We start from the raw sequence: 18,714 nt of genomic DNA on the forward strand, positions 1-18,714 counted from the left end.
TATATGACTGTGTGTGTGTGGAGGCTACAGTATATGACTGTGTGTGTGTGGAGGCTACAGTATATGACTGTGTGTGTGTGGAGGCTACAGTACATGACTGTGTGTGTGTGGAGGCTACAGTATATGACTGTGTGTGTGTGGAGGCTACAGTATATGACTGTGTGTGTGTGGAGGCTACAGTATATGACTGTGTGGGTGTGGAGGCTACAGTATATGTGTGTGTGTGAAGGCTACAGTATATGACTGTGTGTGTGTGGAGGCTACAGTATATGTGTGTGTGTGGAGGCTACAGTATATGACTGTGTGTGTGTGGAGGCTACAGTATATGACTGTGTGTGTGTGGAGGCTACAGTATATGTGTGTGTGTGGAGGCTACAGTATATGACTGTGTGTGTGTAGAGGCTACAGTATATGACTGTGTGTGGATTTGCCTCCTCGCCGGCTCTCTGTTTCCGACGTGTCTCTCTGTTCTGACGTGTCTCTCTGTTCTGACGTGTCTCTCTGTTCTGACGTGTCTCTCTGTTTTGACGTGTCTCTCTGTTCCGACGTGTCTCTCTGTTCTGACGTGTCTCTCTGTTCTGACGTGTCTCTCTGTTCCAACGTGTCTCTCTGTTCTGACGTGTCTCTCTGTTCTGACATGTCTCTCTATTCAGACGTGTCTCTCTGTTCTGACGTGTCTCTCTGTTCTGACGTGTCTCTCTGTTCAGACGTGTCTCTCTGTTCAGACGTGTCTCTCTGTTCAGACGTGTCTCTCTGTTTAGACGTGTCTCTCTCTCCTCAGCGACAGCTCAAGTAGAACCAGAGCAGAGATGCTGTTAGCCCATAGGCTTGGCTTGTTGAGTTGACCACAGGACACAGATTGCTTTCTGTCCTGTTATTTTCATGCTCCTCATATCGTAGAGAACGAAGACAGCTTCTGTTCTAAGGATCAACTATCAACAACAACTCACGGTCTCACTTCAGAATTCAACGTTTGTCCAGGGGGGGAATTAACATCACATTTGGATGGTAAATTTGAGGCATTAATTCCGACTGGTTAAGGTAAGGGTTAAAACAGAAAAAACTAAAACAACTGTCTAGCACTGGGACTGAACCCACAATTATCAGGCCGGCGGTTTAAGCAGTTCCTCTATCCCAATCCACAACACCCTAGAAAACCGCCAGCCTACTAGATGGTAATAGGTGCTCACGTTGCCCCTAGTGAACAGTATGGAGACATCTACCCACATCCTGGGGACCCAGACAAACATTGAATACTGAAGTTGATTAGGTCTGAGCTGGCTGCAACTATGGGATTCACTACTTTAAAGAGGTAATCTGGGATTAGTATATATGTTTTTAGACTTTTAAATGATTTATATATATCATTGTTTCTTGAAAAATATAACTTATGCCTTATGAGCTTAGTTCAATAGGTATAGTAGTTGAATCCCAGATATCTACAATTACGTGTTTAGAACGATACAGCTTCTCTTCTAAGGGACCATTTTTTACTACGATTCTGTCAAGACATTAGTTTCAGTGCTGCAGTGAGTAAACCTAAAAGAAATGACTGCAGCACTGTACCAACAGTCAGAGTAGCTATGACCCAAATCAGTGAGAGGCGGATAGAGATTGGGATCCTTCAGTTTTTTATACTGCAAAGTCGGCACTTTAGAAATGTATCGGAGAAAACACTTGTTTTGAATGTCTTCAGAAACGCAGAGAGTATCTTCTCCAATTAAACCTGCTATCGTTCTAGTGGAACTAACTCACTTATTTAATTTAATGGGACCTGAGATATCAGAGAGTTCAGTCCAAATGATGATGATTATGTTCTGTTATATGTTGCTTTTAGCAAGTCGATATACCAGAGTCAGTATATCCCTACACACTCACATAGTTTACACAAGGCATACCTTTTTCCACTAAACCATACATGCATGCACACGCATACAAACACACACACACACACACACACACACACACACACACACACACACACACACACACACACACACACACACACACACACACACACACACACACACACACACACACACACACACACCTAACATTGATTCAGAAGCACAGCCATCAAGAATAATAAGGTAGAAGTCAATGCTCAGATCAATTTCGGCGCAGAAAATGATGTTAACATTGACACATTAGAGGTTTTACTTAAAATAGTATCTGCTCTTTTGATGTTTTCACTGCAGTGGGGGGAAATATAGATTTAGATATATTCTCTCCTAGCCGTGACCCATGGGCACCAGTCTGCTCCAGCTTTAGCTAAAGATGTAGCACTGTGTTGCAGAAAGTCCATCTAGCCCTATTTGACATGCCTACAGTACTTTGGGGCTGCATATATCAAGTGTCGCAGAGTATCAGTTTTGCCTTTTAGATCATAATGAATAAGATTACATGGACAGGGGAGATCTGATCCTAGATCAGCACTCCTACTCTGAGATGTTTGATACATATGCCCCCCGATCCACAGATTATTGGTGCGTTCTGTTTCCAATGACTTGCAGATATTACCAACATTACTCCTGTTTTCAATCCATGAGGCTACAGATGTCTGGCTACGCAGTAGAAATTGAATGCTGTCATCGATAAACAGAGAGAAGTGTGTGAGAGAGAGAGAGAGAGAGAGAGAGAGAGAGAGAGAGAGAGAGAGAGAGAGAGAGAGAGAGAGAGAGAGAGAGAGAGAGAGAGGAATGGGTTTTGGCCTATGCTTCCTTTAGGCCATAGGTGTGATCTCTGACTTCCAGAGAACTGAGAAGATCAAAGAGAGAATTTCTCTTAGGGAATAATTAACAACTGTCAATTAGCAGGAAAGGTACCAGATGCGGGCTGGTCTAGCAGTAGTGCTGCTGCCCCTGGACTGCTCACCAAAGAAGGCAACAGATCAATGTGTGTGTATGGAGGCTACAGTATATGACTGTGTGTGTGTGGAGGCTACAGTATATGACTGCGTGTGAATGGCCAAAATGTAACCTTCACATTTAAATATCCCTCCGAAGTCTATAAACTGCTTGAAGGACTTTGTTTTAATATCAATTCATATGTTAATGTGTTTGTGTAACCTTTATTTATCTAGACAAGTCAGAACACATTCTTATTTACAATGACAGCCTACCCCAGCCAAACCCGGACAACACTGGGCCAATTGTGCGCCGCCTTATGGGACTCCCAATCACGGCCAGATGTGATACAGCCTGGATTCGAATCAGGGACTGTAGTGACGTCTCTTGCACTGAGATGCAGTGTCTTAGACCGCTGCACCACTCGGGAGTATCTGTGTGTGTGCGTCAAACTTGAGTGTGTTTGTGTGTGTGTAAATGTGTGTGTTTTGTAAGTTCAATATATCCCTCTGGGGGTAGCTCAGGTATCATAATGAATGTAGAACAGATGAACTGTCTGAGGCAACACTGAATTGTATAGTTCTATGTCTGAATTACTACGTCAGAGATAAGATTCACCCTGTCATGAATAACAGAAACAATAAAACTCTGTTTGGCCCAAGAAGCTGAAAAGGAGATTGGTAAGCCTAATGGAACAAGTAGTGGAGACAAGCCTTCACCCCAAAGGCTCCTGATAAAAAGCACCTCAATATTCGCAGGTTGACCTCTATCATCATGAGTCTTGTCCTGGAGGCAGAACTGAGTTTCCACTAGATGGGCCAGCTACAAAGTCAAAATTGGCTTTATTGTAGAAATTAATTAAAACAAAAATGTGCTTTTTTATGGTTAGGCATTATGGTTAGCAGTGTGGTTAAGGTTAGGGTCCAAATCAGATGTTATGACTTTGCAGCAGAGTGACACTCTGCCTAGCTGCCTCCAGTACATGAGCCATCTCAATAAATGCCAACCTGCTCAATATTTATGATGTGCTATGTAGACTGAAGTGTTGAGACTGCTTAGCTTTATCCATAATCCATTTTATGTCTCTTTCAGTTTCAGAAAGTATTCAGACAAGGTTACTCATCATACAAGCATCGTTTTTCCAACCCCCTCTGCTGCAGTCTGGGCTAATGAGACCATCAGTTGAGAGATCAGAAAACTTAAAGCTCTTTAGAATAGCTTTTCTACTACTTTTCGTAGATAATTCTACCACAGTCTAGTGCACTTTCCAGGCCCAAGCCAATTCAACAATGCTCCGCAGGGAACATTGCCTTTTAAAAGCCGGATTGTCGACAACCCACAATCAGATTGATTGCCGGCCAAACATTCTGCTGAGCAGGCCCAATGTGTTGCATCTAACAGGAGTCCAGAGTTCTATTTCTATGTCTTTGGAGTGAGCAGGCAGTCTGGGCTGGGCATGAGAGAGAGAGAGAGAGAGAGACACCGAGCTGGCAGGGGAAGAGCTTGTTGCTCTTTGGATCAGTATCAGTAGGGTCTATTTAGAAATGATTACCACTATCAGTATTGACATCGGAGTTCCTTGATGGGCACTTAAAGAGGCATTACAGTAAATCTGACCTGCCATTGGACATTGCTCTTTAGAGGATCCTGCCCTGTTGTCTTGCCCTGGGTTTGCAATCCATCCAAGATTAGTTGCCAGGAATTCTCCATCTAATGACTATATGGTTGCATCCCAAATGGCACCTTTATCCCTACATAGTACACTACTAGGGCTCTGCTCAAATGTTTTTATTTATTTAATCAGGAAAGGCAGTTAAAGAACAAATTATTAATTACAATGACAGCCTACACCAACCAAACCCAGGCGATGCTGGGCCAATTGTGCACCGCCCAATCACAGCTGGTTGTGATACAGCCTGGATTTGAACCAGGTTCAATTGGCCCAATTGGCCCAGCATCGCCTGGGTTTGGTTGGTGTAGGCTGTTGGTGTAGGCTGTACACCGCTAGCGCTGAAATGCAGTGCCTTAGACCACTGCACCACTCGGGAGCCCACTAAAACTGTTGCACTGAATAGGGGAAATTGGGTCATTTGGGACACAACCCATACTTAAGTTGCCAGGAATGGAAGAGTAGACATTTGATCAATGAACGACAGTACTACTACAGCTAGAATATCTTATTCTGTAGCTAGTTAGGAGATACTGATACTTCCGTTGCTATGGATATTCTGTAGCTAGTTAGGATATACTGATACTTCCGTTGCTATAGTACTCTGTAGCTAGTTAGGAGATACTGTATACTTCCGTTGCTATAGTATTCTGTACCTATTTAGGAGGTATTGTATACTTCCGTTGCTATAGTACTCTGTAGCTAGTTAGGAGATACTGATACTTCCGTTGCTATAGATATTCTGTAGCTAGTTAGGATATACTGATACTTCCGTTGCTATAGTTATTCTGTAGCTAGTTAGGAGATACTGATACTTCCGTTGCTGTAGTACTCTGTAGCTAGTTAGGAGATACTGTATACTTCCGTTGCTATAGTATTCTGTACCTATTTAGGAGGTATTGTATACTTCCGTTGCCATAGTTATTCTGTAGCTAGTTAGGAGATACTGATACTTCCGTTGCTATAGTTATTCTGTAGCTAGTTAGGAGATACTGATACTTCCGTTGCTATAGTTATTCTGTAGCTAGTTAGGAGATACTGATACTTCCGTTGCTATAGTACTCTGTAGCTAGTTAGGAGATACTGTATACTTCCGTTGCTATAGTTATTCTGTAGCTAGTTAGGAGATACTGTATACTTCCGCTGCTATAGTACTCTGTAGCTAGTTAGGAGATACTGTATACTTCCGTTGCTATAGTTATTCTGTAGCTAGTTAGGAGATAATGATACTTTCGTTGCTATAGTACTCTGTAGCTAGTTAGGAGATACTGATACTTCCGTTGCTATAGTTATTCTGTAGCTAGTTAGGAGATACTGATACTTCCATTGCTATAGTTATTCTGTAGCTAATTAGGAGATACTGATACTTCCGTTGCTATAGTTATTCTGTAGCTAGTTAGGAGATACTGATACTTCCGTTGCTATAGTTATTCTGTAGCTAGTTAGGAGATACTGATACTTCCGCTGCTATAGTACTCTGTAGCTAGTTAGGATATACTGATACTTCCGTTGCTATAGTACTCTGTAGCTAGTTAGGGGATACTGTATACTTCCGTTGCTATAGTACTCTGTAGCTAGTTAGGGGATACTGTATACTTCCGTTGCTATAGTACTCTGTAGCTAGTTAGGAGATACTGTATACTTCCGTTGCTATAGTACTCTGTAGCTAGTTAGGATATACTGATACTTCCGTTGCTATAGTACTCTGTAGCTAGTTAGGGGATACTGTATACTTCCGTTGCTATAGTACTCTGTAGCTAGTTAGGGGATACTGTATACTTCCGTTGCTATAGTACTCTGTAGCTAGTTAGGGGATACTGTATACTTCCGTTGCTATAGTACTCTGTAGCTAGTTAGGGGATACTGTATACTTCCGTTGCTATAGTACTCTGTAGCTAGTTAGGGGATACTGATACTTCCGTTGCTATAGTACTCTGTAGCTAGTTAGGAGATACTGATACTTCCGTTGCTATAGTTATTCTGTAGCTAGTTAGGAGATACTGATACTTCCGTTGCTATAGTTATTCTGTAGCTAGTTAGGAGATACTGATACTTCCGTTGCTATAGTACTCTGTAGCTAGTTAGGAGATACTGTATACTTCCGTTGCTATAGTTATTCTGTAGCTAGTTAGGAGATACTGTATACTTCCGCTGCTATAGTACTCTGTAGCTAGTTAGGAGATACTGTATACTTCCGTTGCTATAGTTATTCTGTAGCTAGTTAGGAGATACTGATACTTTCGTTGCTATAGTACTCTGTAGCTAGTTAGGAGATACTGATACTTCCGTTGCTATAGTTATTCTGTAGCTAGTTAGGAGATACTGATACTTCCATTGCTATAGTTATTCTGTAGCTAATTAGGAGATACTGATACTTCCGTTGCTATAGTTATTCTGTAGCTAGTTAGGAGATACTGATACTTCCGTTGCTATAGTACTCTGTAGCTAGTTAGGAGATACTGATACTTCCGTTGCTATAGTTATTCTGTAGCTAGTTAGGAGATACTGATACTTCCATTGCTATAGTTATTCTGTAGCTAGTTAGGAGATACTGATACTTTCGTTGCTATAGTACTCTGTAGCTAGTTAGGAGATACTGATACTTCCGTTGCTATAGTTATTCTGTAGCTAGTTAGGAGATACTGATACTTCTATTGCTATAGTTATTCTGTAGCTAGTTAGGAGATACTGATACTTTCGTTGCTATAGTACTCTGTAGCTAGTTAGGAGATACTGATACTTCCGTTGCTATAGTTATTCTGTAGCTAGTTGGGAGATACTGATACTTCCATTGCTATAGTTATTCTGTAGCTAGTTAGGAGATACTGATACTTTCGTTGCTATAGTACTCTGTAGCTAGTTAGGAGATACTGATACTTCCGTTGCTATAGTTATTCTGTAGCTAGTTAGGAGATACTGATACTTCCATTGCTATAGTTATTCTGTAGCTAATTAGGAGATACTGATACTTCCGTTGCTATAGTTATTCTGTAGCTAGTTAGGAGATACTGATACTTCCGTTGCTATAGTTATTCTGTAGCTAGTTAGGAGATACTGATACTTTCGTTGCTATAGTACTCTGTAGCTAGTTAGGAGATACTGATACTTCCGTTGCTATAGTTATTCTGTAGCTAGTTAGGAGATACTGATACTTCCATTGCTATAGTTATTCTGTAGCTAATTAGGAGATACTGATACTTCCGTTGCTATAGTTATTCTGTAGCTAGTTAGGAGATACTGATACTTCCGTTGCTATAGTTATTCTGTAGCTAGTTAGGAGATACTGATACTTCCGTTGCTATAGTTATTCTGTAGCTAGTTAGGAGATACTGATACTTCCGTTGCTATAGTTATTCTGTAGCTAGTTAGGAGATACTGTATACTTCCGTTGCTATAGTTATTCTGTAGCTAGTTAGGAGATACTGATACTTCCGCTGCTATAGTACTCTGTAGCTAGTTAGGATATACTGATACTTCCGTTGCTATAGTACTCTGTAGCTAGTTAGGGGATACTGTATACTTCCGTTTCTATAGTACTCTGTAGCTAGTTAGGGGATACTGTATACTTCCGTTGCTATAGTACTCTGTAGCTAGTTAGGGGATACTGATACTTCCGTTGCTATAGTACTCTGTAGCTAGTTAGGAGATACTGATACTTCCGTTGCTATAGTTATTCTGTAGCTAGTTAGGAGATACTGATACTTCCATTGCTATAGTTATTCTGTAGCTAATTAGGAGATACTGATACTTCCGTTGCTATAGTTATTCTGTAGCTAGTTAGGAGATACTGATACTTCCGTTGCTATAGTTATTCTGTAGCTAATTAGGAGATACTGTATACTTCCGTTGCTATAGTACTCTGTAGCTAGTTAGGAGATACTGTATACTTCCGTTGCTATAGTACTCTGTAGCTAGTTAGGAGATACTGTATACTTCCGTTGCTATAGTACTCTGTAGCTAGTTAGGATATACTGATACTTCCGTTGCTATAGTACTCTGTAGCTAGTTAGGGGATACTGTATACTTCCGTTGCTATAGTACTCTGTAGCTAGTTAGGGGATACTGTATACTTCCGTTGCTATAGTACTCTGTAGCTAGTTAGGGGATACTGTATACTTCCGTTGCTATAGTACTCTGTAGCTAGTTAGGGGATACTGTATACTTCCGTTGCTATAGTACTCTGTAGCTAGTTAGGGGATACTGTATACTTCCGTTGCAATAGTACTCTGTAGCTAGTTAGGGGATACTGTATACTTCCGTTGCTATAGTACTCTGTAGCTAGTTAGGGGATACTGTATACTTCCGTTGCTATAGTACTCTGTAACTAGTTAGGGGATACTGTATACTTCCGTTGCTATAGTACTCTGTAGCTAGTTAGGAGATACTGATACTTCCGTTGCTATAGTTATTCTGTAGCTAGTTAGGGGATACTGATACTTCCGTTGCTATAGTACTCTGTAGCTAGTTAGGAGATACTGATACTTCCGTTGCTATAGTACTCTGTAGCTAGTTAGGGGATACTGTATACTTCCGTTGCTATAGTACTCTGTAGCTAGTTAGGAGATACTGATACTTCCGTTGCTATAGTTATTCTGTAGCTAGTTAGGGGATACTGATACTTCCGTTGCTATAGTACTCTGTAGCTAGTTAGGAGATACTGATACTTCCGTTGCTATAGTACTCTGTAGCTAGTTAGGAGATACTGTATACTTCCGCTGCTATAGTACTCTGTAGCTAGTTAGGAGATACTGTATACTTCCGTTGCTATAGTTATTCTGTAGCTAGTTAGGAGATACTGATACTTTCGTTGCTATAGTACTCTGTAGCTAGTTAGGAGATACTGATACTTCCGTTGCTATAGTTATTCTGTAGCTAGTTAGGAGATACTGATACTTCCATTGCTATAGTTATTCTGTAGCTAATTAGGAGATACTGATACTTCCGTTGCTATAGTTATTCTGTAGCTAGTTAGGAGATACTGATACTTCCGTTGCTATAGTACTCTGTAGCTAGTTAGGAGATACTGATACTTCCGTTGCTATAGTTATTCTGTAGCTAGTTAGGAGATACTGATACTTCCATTGCTATAGTTATTCTGTAGCTAGTTAGGAGATACTGATACTTTCGTTGCTATAGTACTCTGTAGCTAGTTAGGAGATACTGATACTTCCGTTGCTATAGTTATTCTGTAGCTAGTTAGGAGATACTGATACTTCTATTGCTATAGTTATTCTGTAGCTAGTTAGGAGATACTGATACTTTCGTTGCTATAGTACTCTGTAGCTAGTTAGGAGATACTGATACTTCCGTTGCTATAGTTATTCTGTAGCTAGTTAGGAGATACTGATACTTCCATTGCTATAGTTATTCTGTAGCTAGTTAGGAGATACTGATACTTTCGTTGCTATAGTACTCTGTAGCTAGTTAGGAGATACTGATACTTCCGTTGCTATAGTTATTCTGTAGCTAGTTAGGAGATACTGATACTTCCATTGCTATAGTTATTCTGTAGCTAATTAGGAGATACTGATACTTCCGTTGCTATAGTTATTCTGTAGCTAGTTAGGAGATACTGATACTTCCGTTGCTATAGTTATTCTGTAGCTAGTTAGGAGATACTGATACTTTCGTTGCTATAGTACTCTGTAGCTAGTTAGGAGATACTGATACTTCCGTTGCTATAGTTATTCTGTAGCTAGTTAGGAGATACTGATACTTCCATTGCTATAGTTATTCTGTAGCTAATTAGGAGATACTGATACTTCCGTTGCTATAGTTATTCTGTAGCTAGTTAGGAGATACTGATACTTCCGTTGCTATAGTTATTCTGTAGCTAGTTAGGAGATACTGATACTTCCGTTGCTATAGTTATTCTGTAGCTAGTTAGGAGATACTGATACTTCCGTTGCTATAGTTATTCTGTAGCTAGTTAGGAGATACTGTATACTTCCGTTGCTATAGTTATTCTGTAGCTAGTTAGGAGATACTGATACTTCCGCTGCTATAGTACTCTGTAGCTAGTTAGGATATACTGATACTTCCGTTGCTATAGTACTCTGTAGCTAGTTAGGGGATACTGTATACTTCCGTTGCTATAGTACTCTGTAGCTAGTTAGGGGATACTGTATACTTCCGTTGCTATAGTACTCTGTAGCTAGTTAGGGGATACTGTATACTTCCGTTTCTATAGTACTCTGTAGCTAGTTAGGGGATACTGTATACTTCCGTTGCTATAGTACTCTGTAGCTAGTTAGGGGATACTGATACTTCCGTTGCTATAGTACTCTGTAGCTAGTTAGGAGATACTGATACTTCCGTTGCTATAGTTATTCTGTAGCTAGTTAGGAGATACTGATACTTCCATTGCTATAGTTATTCTGTAGCTAATTAGGAGATACTGATACTTCCGTTGCTATAGTTATTCTGTAGCTAGTTAGGAGATACTGTATACTTCCGTTGCTATAGTACTCTGTAGCTAGTTAGGAGATACTGTATACTTCCGTTGCTATAGTACTCTGTAGCTAGTTAGGATATACTGATACTTCCGTTGCTATAGTACTCTGTAGCTAGTTAGGGGATACTGTATACTTCCGTTGCTATAGTACTCTGTAGCTAGTTAGGGGATACTGTATACTTCCGTTGCTATAGTACTCTGTAGCTAGTTAGGGGATACTGTATACTTCCGTTGCTATAGTACTCTGTAGCTAGTTAGGGGATACTGTATACTTCCGTTGCTATAGTACTCTGTAGCTAGTTAGGGGATACTGTATACTTCCGTTGCAATAGTACTCTGTAGCTAGTTAGGGGATACTGTATACTTCCGTTGCTATAGTACTCTGTAGCTAGTTAGGGGATACTGTATACTTCCGTTGCTATAGTACTCTGTAACTAGTTAGGGGATACTGTATACTTCCGTTGCTATAGTACTCTGTAGCTAGTTAGGAGATACTGATACTTCCGTTGCTATAGTTATTCTGTAGCTAGTTAGGGGATACTGATACTTCCGTTGCTATAGTACTCTGTAGCTAGTTAGGAGATACTGATACTTCCGTTGCTATAGTACTCTGTAGCTAGTTAGGGGATACTGTATACTTCCGTTGCTATAGTACTCTGTAGCTAGTTAGGAGATACTGATACTTCCGTTGCTATAGTTATTCTGTAGCTAGTTAGGGGATACTGATACTTCCGTTGCTATAGTACTCTGTAGCTAGTTAGGAGATACTGATACTTCCGTTGCTATAGTACTCTGTAGCTAGTTAGGGGATACTGTATACTTCCGTTGCTATAGTACTCTGTAGCTAGTTAGGAGATACTGATACTTCCGTTGCTATAGTTATTCTGTAGCTAGTTAGGAGATACTGATACTTCCGTTGCTATAGAACTCTGTAGCTAGTTAGGAGATACTGTATACTTCCGTGGCTATTTACTGTCAACATTACATTTCATTTAAATGACTATTAGCTGTGCTCTGTTGTTCTGTGGTTTGGTTTGGAAAGTGTTTGATTTAGTTTACTTTGCTGTAGTGTGTAATCGTTTTTTAGTGTGGTTAACAGTCAGTGTGTCTATCTGTGTGTGTCTTTATGAAAATCAAATCACATTTTATTGGTCCGATACACATGGTAAGCAGATGTTAATACGAGTGTAGCGAAATGCTTGTGCCTCTGGTTCTGGCAGTGCAGTAATATCTAACAAGTAATGAACAATTCCATGGGATGGAATAAGAATATGTACATATAAATATATGTATAATGTATGACCGAGCAGCATAGGCAAGATACAATAGATGGTATAAAATATACATGTGAGATGAGTAATGTAAGATATGTAAACATTGTTAAAGTGACTAGTGATCCATTTATTAAAGTGTCCAATGATTTTGAGTCTGTATGTAGGCAGCAGCCTCTCTGTGTTAGTGATGGCTGTTTAATGGTCTGATGGCCTTGAGATAGAAGCTGTTTTTCAGTCTCTCGTTCCCAGCTTTCATGCACCTGTACTGACCTCACCTTCTGAATGGAAGTGGGGGGAACAGGCAGTGGCTCGGGTGGCTGTTGTCCTTGATGATATTTTTGGCCTTCCTGTAACATTGGGTGCTGTAGGTGTCATGGAGGGCAGGTAGTTTGCCACCGGTGATGCGTTGTGCAGACCGCACCACCCTCAAATCAAATCAAGTCTTTGAAGAACCTTGCGGTTGTGGGCGGTGCAGTTGCCGTACCAGGAGGATGCTCTCAATTTTGCATCTGTAAAAGTTTGAGGGTTTCAGGTGACAAGCCTTCTTCACCACACTGTCTGTGTGGGTGGACCATTTCAATTTGTCCGTGATGTGTACGCCGAGGAACTTAACATTTCCACCGTCTCCACTACTGTCCCATCGATGTGGATAGGGGGGTGCTCCCTCTGCTGTTTCCTGAAGTCCACAATCTCCTTTATTTTGTTGACGTTGAGTGAGAGGTTGTTTTCCAGACACACACACACACACACACACACACACACACACACACACACACACACACACACACACACACACACACACACACACACACACACACACACACACACACACACACACACTCTCTCTCTCTCTGACTGACTGTGGACACAGTTTCTGTCACATAGGCTGAACACACAAAACAGACTGCACTGATGGAACGGCTGAAAGAAGACGGCGGCCGTCTTGTCACCTCTGACCACAGAACACCGGCTGTCATTTTCTATTCATTTCCTGACGATTCTACATGTTGAATCGCCACCGTTAGTGTAAACCCAGCAGTTTATCACCCAGCCACCCGCTGCTTTAAAGTTGACATTAACGTATAGGAAACAAACTCTTATTGGGGCATAAAATATCAACCCAAGAGGTCTCTTTTGTGTAGAACCAGCAGGGTGGTTCCAGGTGAAATCCTACCCAGGCTTGGGGTCACCTTGCTGGGGCAGGAAAATCCTAAAGAGTTCTTAGCGGACAATCAGGAACCCAGGGGGAAATCATTGGTCCTGTCAAGGCCACAACAAACAGGGACATAGATTTATGGTGTTTTAGTTTCCTTTCCCACCCACCTCCCAAAAAAACATGCCACCTCAGCGGTTAGCTTTAAATTCTTAGCTAGTGACTCCAGCGAGGGGTTATGTGGAACAGTGTTGTGTGGAATCGAAGTGCCAGGCCTTTCCCTGAAGTACTATTGAGTTCCATCTGGCCCCAAGCATCATTCTACTGTAACCCTGTCTGTGGGAATAAGGAGACAAACTTTTGTCATTTTCACCCCTCCAGGTCTTTCACTTCTTTTTTTAAAGACAGATAGGAGAGGTAGAAAAGATGAGTCAGAGAGAGAGAGAGAGAGAGAGAGAGGAGAATTAAAGAGAGGGAGAGAGATAAAGACAGAGAGGAGAGGTAGAAAAGATGAGTCAGAGAGAGAGAAAGAGAAGAGAGAGAGAGAGAGAGAGAGAGAGAGAGAGAGAGAGAGAGAGAGAGAGAGAGAGAGAGGAGAATTAAAGAGAGGGAGAGAGATAAAGACAGAGAGGAGAGGTAGAAAAGATGAGAGAGAAAAGCTCTTTGTGGGTCTTGGACTGAAACTCCAAGAGAAGAAGTGAAAGAAACAGAAAGAGAGGTTCTTGTTCCTCTGAAGGATCTCTGTCCTCCATCTGGCCCTGTTGTTCAGACAGAGGAGTCAGTGAACATGAACACAGAACAGATCAGACAGAGGAGTCAGTGAACATGAACACAGAACGGATCAGACAGAGGAGTCAGTGGACAGAACAGATGCATGGTTTCTCTGTGTCTTTTCATCCCTCTCTCCCCGGTCTCTTTCTCCCTCTGTCTTTCACCCCCCCTTCTCTCTTGTTTTCTCTCTCTTTCTCTCCTCTCTTTCTCCTTCCTCTTTCTGTTTATCTCTCTCTCCCCTCTGGTTATTCCTGCATCTCTTCCTCTTTCTTGATGTCTCCCTCTCTCCTTCCCTCTCTTTTTCTCTCTCTCCTTCCCTCTCTCCTTCCCTCTCTTTCTTTCCCTCTCTCCTTCCCTCACTTTCTTTCCCTCTCTCCTTTCCTCTCTTTCTCCCTCTCTCCTTCCCTCTCTTTCTCTCTCTTTCCTTCCCTCTCTTTTCTCTCTCTCCTTCCCTCTATTTCTTTCCCTCTCTCCTTCCCTCTCATTCTCTCCCACTCTCCTTCCCTCTCATTCTCTCCCACTCTCCTTCCCTCTCATTCTCCTTCCCTCTCATTCTCTCCCTCTCTCCTTCCCTCTCTTTTTCTCTCTCTCCTTCCCTCTCTCCTTCCCTCTCTTTCTTTCCCTCTCTCCTTCCCTCACTTTCTTTCCCTCTCTCCTTTCCTCTCTTTTCCCTCTCTCCTTCCCTCTCTTTCTCTCTCTTTCCTTCCCTCTCTTTTTCTCTCTCCTTCCCTCTATTTCTTTCCCTCTCTCCTTCCCTCTCATTCTCTCCCACTCTCCTTCCCTCTCATTCTCTCCCACTCTCCTTCCCTCTCATTCTCCTTCCCTCTCATTCTCTCCCTCTCTCCTTCCCTCTCTTTCTACCTCTCTCCTTCCCTCTCATTATCTCCTTCTCTCCTTCCCTCTCTCTGTCCTTCCCTCTCTTTCTGTCCCTCTCTCCTTCCCTCTTTCTGTCCCTCTCACCTTCTCTATCTCTCCCTCTCTTCTTCCCTCTCTTTCTCCCTCTGTCCTTCCCTCTCTTTCTGTCCCTCTCTCCTTCCCTCTCATTCTCTCCCGCTCTCCTTCCCTCTCATTCTCTCCCTCTCTCCTTCCCTCTCATTCTCTCCCTCTCTCCTTCCCTCTCTTTCTACCTCTCTCCTTCCCTCTCATTATCTCCCTCTCTCCTTCCCTCTCTCTGTCCTTCCCTCTCTTTCTGTCCCTCTCACCTTCCTTCTCTCTCCCTCTCTCCTTCCCTCTCTTTCTGCCCCTCTCACCTTCTCTCTCTCTCCCTCTCTCCTTCCCTCTCTTTCTACCTCTCTCCTTCCCTCTCATTATCTCCCTCTCTCCTTCCCTCTCATTATCTCCCTCTCTCCTTCCCTCTCTCTGTCCTTCCCTCTCTTTCTGTCCCTCTCTCCTTCCCTCTTTCTGTCCCTCTCACCTTCTCTATCTCTCCCTCTCGCCTTCCCTCTATTTCTCCCTCTGTCCTTCCCTCTCTTTCTCCCTCTCTTTCTCTCCCTCTCACCTACAATCTCTTTCTCCCTCTCTCCTTCCCTCTCTTTCTCTCCCTCTCACCTACCCTCTCTTTCTCCCTCTCTCCTACCTTCTCTATCTCTCCCTCTCTCCTTCCCTCTCTTTCTCTCCCTCTCTCCTTCCCTCTCTTTAGCTCCCTCTCGCCTTCCCTCTCTTTCTGTCCCTCTGTCCTACCTTCTCTATCTCTCCCTCTCTCCTTCCCTCTCTTTCTCCCTCTCTCCTTCCCTCTCTTTCTCTCCCTCTCTCCTTCCCTCTCTTTCTCTCCCTCTCGCCTTCCCTCTCTTTCTGTCCCTCTGTCCTACCTTCTCTATCTCTCCCTCTCTCCTTCCCTCTCTTTCTCCCTCTCTCCTTCCCTCTCTTTCTCTCCCTCTCCCTCTGCCACCCCTCTCTGCACGGCCCCTCCCTCTCCGTCCCTCTATCTAGCAAGTGTTACTCTGTCTCTCTCTCCCTTTACCCACTCTTCCCCTCCCTCTCCTGTGGCAGATGGGTAAGGATGAATAGAGTCAGCAGCTAGACTCTTTAACCCCTACACCACACCAGACAACACCATACAAGACACAGAGATTAAGGCTTTTCTAAACAATTCAACCAAACATGCACTGTGGAAACAAACTCACAATAGAACTCATTCACGGCTGACAGTCATACCAATGCCGTTATCCATCTTGCGCAGACATTCAAAGCAATTTCTTCCTTCACTCAATAAGATCCATAGATGAAAACACGAAATCATAGACAAAAACACTGTAGTTGTGTCTAAACTGCCAACAAAGCCTGCTTTATAGCAGTGATTGAGTGATTAGGCAATACATTCATGTTTACTGGATTAAGGAAAGACGTATGTGTTATTTTTCTGCATGGTAGGATGGAATGAACTCTGTCGTAGGACATACATACAGCAAATTGCTTAAGCAATTAAACTCTTCCTCTAAATCAGCCTCTGACTGTGTCCCAAACGGCACACTATTCCCTATATAGTACACTACTGTTGAGCAGGGCCCATAGACTATTCCCTATATAGTACACTACTGTTTATCAGGGGCAATAGACTATTCCCTATATAGTACACTACTGTTGAGCAGGGCCAATAGACTATTCCCTATATAGTACACTACTGTTGAGCAGGGCCCATAGACTATTCCCTATATAGTACACTACTGTTGAGCAGGGCCCATAGACTATTCCCTATATAGTACACTACTGTTGAGCAGGGCCAATAGACTATTCCCTATATAGTACACTACTGTTGAGCAGGGCCCATAGACTATTCCCTATATAGTACACTACTGTTGAGCAGGGCCCATAGACTATTCCCTATATAGTACACTACTGTTGAGCAGGGCCCATAGACTATTCCCTATGCAGTACCCTACATGATTGCAGCTTGTTAATCACAGCAGATCATTATGAGAGGTTGTTTGTGTCAAACTGTAGTCCAGTTGAAATAATGCAGACACAAGCCGTTCATTTACTTCCACAAGCACTGTCTCTCTCTGTCTCTCTCTGTCTCTCTCTGTGTCTCTCTCTGTGTCTCTCTCTGTCTCTCTCTGTCTCTCTCTGTGTCTCTCTCTGTGTCTCTCTCTGTCTTTTCTGCTTTCCATCTCTACCACTCTCTGTCTCTCTGTGTGTCTCTCTCTGTGTGTCTCTATCTCTCTCTGTCTTTTCTGCTTTCCATCTCTACCACTCTCTGTCTCTCTGTGTGTCTCTCTCTGTGTGTCTCTATCTCTCTCTGTCTCTCTCTGTCTGTTCTGCTTTCCATCTCTACCACTCTCTGTCTCTCTGTGTGTCTCTCTCTGTGTGTGTCTATCTCTCTCTGTGTCTCTCTGTCTTTTCTGCTTTCCATCTCTACCACTCTCTGTCTCTCTCTCTCTGTGTCTCTCTCTCTGTGTCACTTTGGCACGGCTTTAGGTGTGTTACTGAAGCTACTGTCACTGTGGAGGAGTTTCTGGTCGCCGTAGGAGAGAAGGTAGGATATGAGAATGTTGCTTATGCATCACGGATGAATAAAACGGTGGTGGTATTTCTTAAAGAAGAGTGTCTGGTTGATCGTATGGTTGAGCATGGTGTACTTCTTAAAGAAGAGTGTCTTGTCTCGTATGGTTGAGCATGGTGTACTTCTTAAAGAAGAGTGTCTTGTTGATCGTATGGTTGAGCATGGTGTATTTCTTAAAGAAGAGTGTCTTGTCTCGTATGGTTGAGCATGGTGTATTTCTTAAAGAAGAGTGTCTTGTAGATCGTATGGTTGAGCATGGTGTACTTATTTAAAGAAGAGTGTCTGGTTGATCAGATGGTTGAGCATGGTGTACTTCTTAAAGAAGTGTGTCTTGTAGATCGTATGGTTGAGCATGGTGTACTTATTAAAGAAGAGTGTCTGGTTGATCAGTATGGTTGAGCATGGTGTACTTCTTAAAGAAGAGTGTCTTGTAGATCGTATGGTTGAGCATGGTGTAGTGTCTTGTTGATCGTATGGTTGAGCATGGTGTACTTCTTGAAGAGTGTCTTGTTGATCGTATGGTTGAGCATGGTGTACTTCTTAAAGAAGAGTGTCTTGTAGATCGTATGGTTGAGCATGGTGTACTTCTTAAAGAAGAGTGTCTTGTTGATCGTATGGTTGAGCATGGTGTACTTCTTAAAGAAGTGTGTCTTGTTGATCGTATGGTTGAGCATGGTGTACTTCTTAAAGAAGAGTGTCTTGTTGATCGTATGGTTGAGCATGGTGTACTTCTTAAAGAAGTGTGTCTTGTTGATCATATGGTTGAGAGGTTTTCTCTACGGGACTACTATCTGCGTTGAGAGTAAAGGTTTAGTCGAAGGGGTGTGATTCTTTTGCTGAATTTTGTGTAGGGGCAGCTAAATTAGCGATATGGAAGACCCGGAAGAACAGTATTCTCTCTCTCTGTCTGTCTCTCTCTGTCTGTCTCTCTCTCTCTCTCTCTCTCTCTCTCTCTCTCTCTCTCTCTCTCTCTCTCTCTCTCTCTGTCTCTCTCTCTCAATTCAATTCAATTCAATTCAAGGGCTTTATTGGCATGGGAAACGTGTTA

General features: G+C 42.4%; 1 protein-coding gene across 1 annotated transcript in view; it reads right to left on the minus strand.

Annotated features, from left to right (window-relative positions):
- Nucleotides 1–2,711: 2,711 nt before the first annotated feature.
- LOC139384609 (aryl hydrocarbon receptor nuclear translocator 2-like) overlaps nt 2,712–18,714 on the minus strand; it is a 62,459-nt gene continuing 46,456 nt past the window's right edge. The window contains exon 8 of the mRNA XM_071129429.1: nt 2,712–2,757. Within this exon, the coding sequence (XP_070985530.1) occupies nt 2,712–2,757 (46 nt within the window). The remainder of the gene's footprint in view (nt 2,758–18,714) is intronic.

This window comes from Oncorhynchus clarkii, chromosome 26, assembly GCF_045791955.1.
Source record: "Oncorhynchus clarkii lewisi isolate Uvic-CL-2024 chromosome 26, UVic_Ocla_1.0, whole genome shotgun sequence".
NCBI classification, from domain to species: domain Eukaryota; kingdom Metazoa; phylum Chordata; class Actinopteri; order Salmoniformes; family Salmonidae; genus Oncorhynchus; species Oncorhynchus clarkii.